Source organism: Hermetia illucens, chromosome 3, assembly GCF_905115235.1.
Source record: "Hermetia illucens chromosome 3, iHerIll2.2.curated.20191125, whole genome shotgun sequence".
Classification (NCBI taxonomy): domain Eukaryota; kingdom Metazoa; phylum Arthropoda; class Insecta; order Diptera; family Stratiomyidae; genus Hermetia; species Hermetia illucens.
The window spans coordinates 107,068,172-107,072,200 of record NC_051851.1 but is presented as its reverse complement, the minus strand read 5'-3'; the positions used below and the strand labels follow the sequence as shown (position 1 = coordinate 107,072,200).

At 38.5% G+C, this 4,029-nt stretch overlaps 1 protein-coding gene across 1 annotated transcript; it reads right to left on the bottom strand.

Moving 5' to 3' along the window:
• Positions 1–916: 916 nt before the first annotated feature.
• LOC119652410 (CDGSH iron-sulfur domain-containing protein 2 homolog) lies at positions 917–2,917 on the bottom strand. Its single transcript, XM_038056522.1, has 5 exons — positions 2,733–2,917; positions 2,531–2,677; positions 2,304–2,459; positions 1,184–1,395; positions 917–1,121 (listed from the first exon to the last, which is right to left on the bottom strand). Exons 3-5 carry the CDS (start codon positions 2,398–2,400, stop codon positions 1,032–1,034), a joined length of 399 nt encoding a protein of 132 aa, XP_037912450.1. The 5' UTR covers positions 2,401–2,459; positions 2,531–2,677; positions 2,733–2,917; the 3' UTR covers positions 917–1,031.
• Between the last annotated feature and the right edge of the window lie 1,112 nt (positions 2,918–4,029).

The window sequence follows — 4,029 nt, the reverse complement described above, 5'->3', positions numbered from 1 at the left end:
TTCAAACATCGAATCGCTCCGTCGGTGACGAATCTATTAAACAGGTGGTCCGTCGAGCCGGATTCTACGATCCATCACGTAAGTTTTTACACAAATTAATCCTATGAAATAATTTCTCTTGTGTAAAAGAAAAATAAAGTGCAGGAATAAAAAGTCCCATAAAAAAAGGTCTTGAGCACGTTAGCAGAGTCCTGTAAGGTAAAGGCAGCTTGGGACGCACGACGTCGAGCAGGAGGTTGAGCAGTACAGCAGCAGCTTAAGCGCCGAGTACGTTCTGGTATAATAATCGTTATTGGATCACGGCCTTGAAGTGTGTTAGAGCACTTCATTCAAGAGCGAAACGGTACACTACAGTATACTGTGGGAGGCAATGTGGTCAGCATTGCGCTCGCCCGAGATTATTACACTGATTTGACTCAGGTACTCATTCACAGGTGAGTCGACTGGTATCCGACGTCAAATCACGATACAAATCCCACTGCCACCAGTGAGATTTGAACCGCGACCTTCCGTACGATAGCCTTGTGCTGTAACCACTCAGCTATCCGGACACTAAAACACTAAAATCGTTATACTTAAATTAAATCAAAAGCCATAGTTATTATTTCTCCCCCAAGCCTTTAAGAACCTTCAGCCACCCTTTAAAAGAAGTTCCGTCAGAACATCACAAGTGACCTGGAACAAGCGAGCCGAGGTAAAATTTCGGTGGGTGTATCTGGGAATCGCCCCGTTGGTGACGAATCTTTCAAACATCGAATCGCTCCGTCGGTGACGAATATATTAAACAACCAGTATATACCTATATCCCGTGAAAAAAATGTACACCCCCTCCGCATTTAGCCCCCCATACATACTTTGTAGCTCTTACATGTAAATACAAATCTTGAATCAACAGAATTTTCGATAGAACAATAGGTGTTCGGCAAGCTTTTTTTATTGAAATAGCAACATTATTTAAATTAACATTGTATGTTGAACGACGTCTGCAGAAAAGAGGACCCCAATGCTGCTTCCGATTCTATCTCAACTCATCAATTACCTTTCCTCTTAACGACTACGGGCCCAACATTGTCACCGGTTGCTTTATTATGTTCTCCATGTGATCCATCACAATAAGGCCACTAGAAATAGAATTAACATCAGTATTTCATAAAATATGTATAGGCGATTTTGGGAAGCATACATTTTTACTTTTCCAGCATCGACAAAATGCAGCTTTTTCGGCAATATCTTCGACATCGACCATATCAACAACTTTAGCTTCATCTAGACGAATTTTCTTATTGCATCGTCCACAAGGTACCGGTCGTCCTCTAGGACAAAATGCTAAATAAGACATATATCCTACTCCAGTAAGAAAGGCAGCTGGGGGTACTAATTGCAATAAGTCCTTGACTGAAAACCAAATCTAATTAGAAAATATCAATATCACGTGATAACTTTAAAAGAGACATTTAAACGATCCTTCTAAAATATTTTATATACAGGATTACGGTGATAATAACCCCCTGAGATTTGTTGGTTGCTATAGTAGAATACTCATTCTACATCTTTGTTTCACTCAACGCCTCATTTTTGAACTACTAATGGCTGCCCTGAGTTTGCTTTAAACACACTCCACATTAGAGCCGGCGAAACAGTTCTAAGTAGCTAAATTAATTTCTTAAAAACAATAATTTTCAAATCTTGAGTCCGCAGCCACCTGCTATATATGTATGTATGCAGGTCGAGTAGGGTAAAACTATTTCAGAATTCCTGGAATTGTACACCATTTTAAAAACAAAAAAGTTTTTATCCGACATTACTTGAAAAATATATCTTTGATCAGCGACTCCATCCAGTACTAAATAGTGCTCCTATCCCTTAATTCTCCGAGCACCTCGACCACAGCCGGTGGATGGATGGCTTACTCTCAACTTCATACGCAGATGTCAGGATATTATACATATACGCTGCATCTAAATTAATTAAAATATACACTTCCACCATTTGAAATAAAATGAAACACGCGACGTAAGGGAAACTAGGACAGATAATCCAGTGACTTGCATTCGAGTGTGTCTTATACTTTGGGAAGGTGATGAATTGAGACCTGATTACATAATATCATAAAGCACAATTATCCCGATTTCCGAACTTTCAGTTCTTTTCTACGACGAAACAAAATTCAATAATGAAACGAGTATGTTTTAACTACTTTGGTACATGGACCAAGGTTCTTTTGAATTTCGACGAACCAAGCAACATCCAACTTCTGAACGCGGCCATTTCTATACTCAGAACCAGCGTGTACTAATACTTACACCCTAATTTAAACCATCCTGTGAAGGAGTTTGGAATCGGCAGATTCGATAAATAATTAGGAAGAGTGGATTTAATAAGTGTTGACAGGCCTTCCATCTTCGAACGTGAATGGTAATAATGTCGTCCAGGAATACATGAGCATGACAGTCGGGGAGCTGGAAATTGTAAATAAGGGGGAAATTATCCACTCCAAACATCTGTGGGGAAATTTATGCCGCTTCAATACTTGCGAAAGCTTTTAAGTTACTGTGTAGAATATATATGTAGTTCCATCTCCAAAAATAGTCCTCCTTTGTGGTTTAATGATGAAAGTGATTATCTTAATACCCAGCGTTATTGTTAATTGTGCCGGTTAACTAGTACGCACCTGGGTCTAGAAATTACCCTATATTTTCCCTACATTCACAATTCGATATGAAAAACCATACCCATTATATAAATAAATGAATCACGAAGGGTGGCTAAACAGTTGCATTACAACTTCGAATCAAATATTTCGGAAGCCAGATGATACTTAGATTAGTTCTGAAAGAAAAGCAATAAGTTTTTATGGGCGCTTTTTACCATTATTATTATTTCATAATATTTATGTCACACAGAAATATTACGGAAAAACAAAAAAAAGAGAGCGTTTAGGCTAACCCAAGAAAACTTGGACACTTCAAAGTTTATTTCGTATAAGCAAGACCTAACATGATTTTTTATGCCGAAATACATATTTTACTTGTAACCGAAGTGTATATGGTACATAGCCAAACTACATTACAGTCAGGCGTGCGCGGCGAAACAGCTGTCAAATGAGGTTCATAATATGGACTTGAATATAGCAATGTACAATGAGTCCGACTCGCAATGCGAAACGCAGAAAAGCTGGCAAAATTGAACTTTTGCGATACGAGATGGATAACAGTTTGTTCATACTTCACATCATTTGCAGTTTGGCCGCGCATTTTATCTTCGCCAGTTACCTTTTCAATATATTTAATTTGAATGAACTCGCTTTGTCAACTGATGAAGGCACTATTTGAGTTGTAGGTGTTAATATTTGATGTCACTTGCATTAGTTTCGTTGATTTCATTCATAAAAATTGGATTTATGCCGGGCGTGTCGGACTTAATTTTATGATTTTCATAACATAAAATATGCACATAGGTCGATGTTCCATGAATGCATCTTTTCCTATATTTTATTGTGAATGACGTAATCTGTCATCAGAACGAACTTTCCTGACATGGAGCGACTTTCTCCGACTTGAAATCTTCATTGTACATTGAAGCTGCGTACGAGTCGGCGCTTCCGTCGTGCGCCTGCGCGCACCCATTTAATGTATTTTGGCCATTTCTCCGAAGGATCTACCGTTATATTGCGTCTTCTGTTTAGACGTTCTGGGTTTCCTGGGATTTACGGTATCGGTTGCAAGTATTGCGCGTTAAAGGGAGGAAAATGGAAAATAAGCAACTCTCCTGCGACTCAAAGGAGCTGATCATTTAATATAATAATAAAAACATTCAGGAAATAGTTCAAATAATAAAAAAAGTCAGCCTTTGAAATTGGAAGAAAATGGCTCCATTGCTTCCAAATCAGGTAATTATCGACCTGCGAAAATCTTGTCGAAGCAAATAAAACGGGGGCAGCTCCAATATAATTGCAACATCTATTACAAAGAAAGTTGGAATGAAGGTATAATAGTAGTTCGAACCCTTCGAAATGTCCTTTTCAGAGAG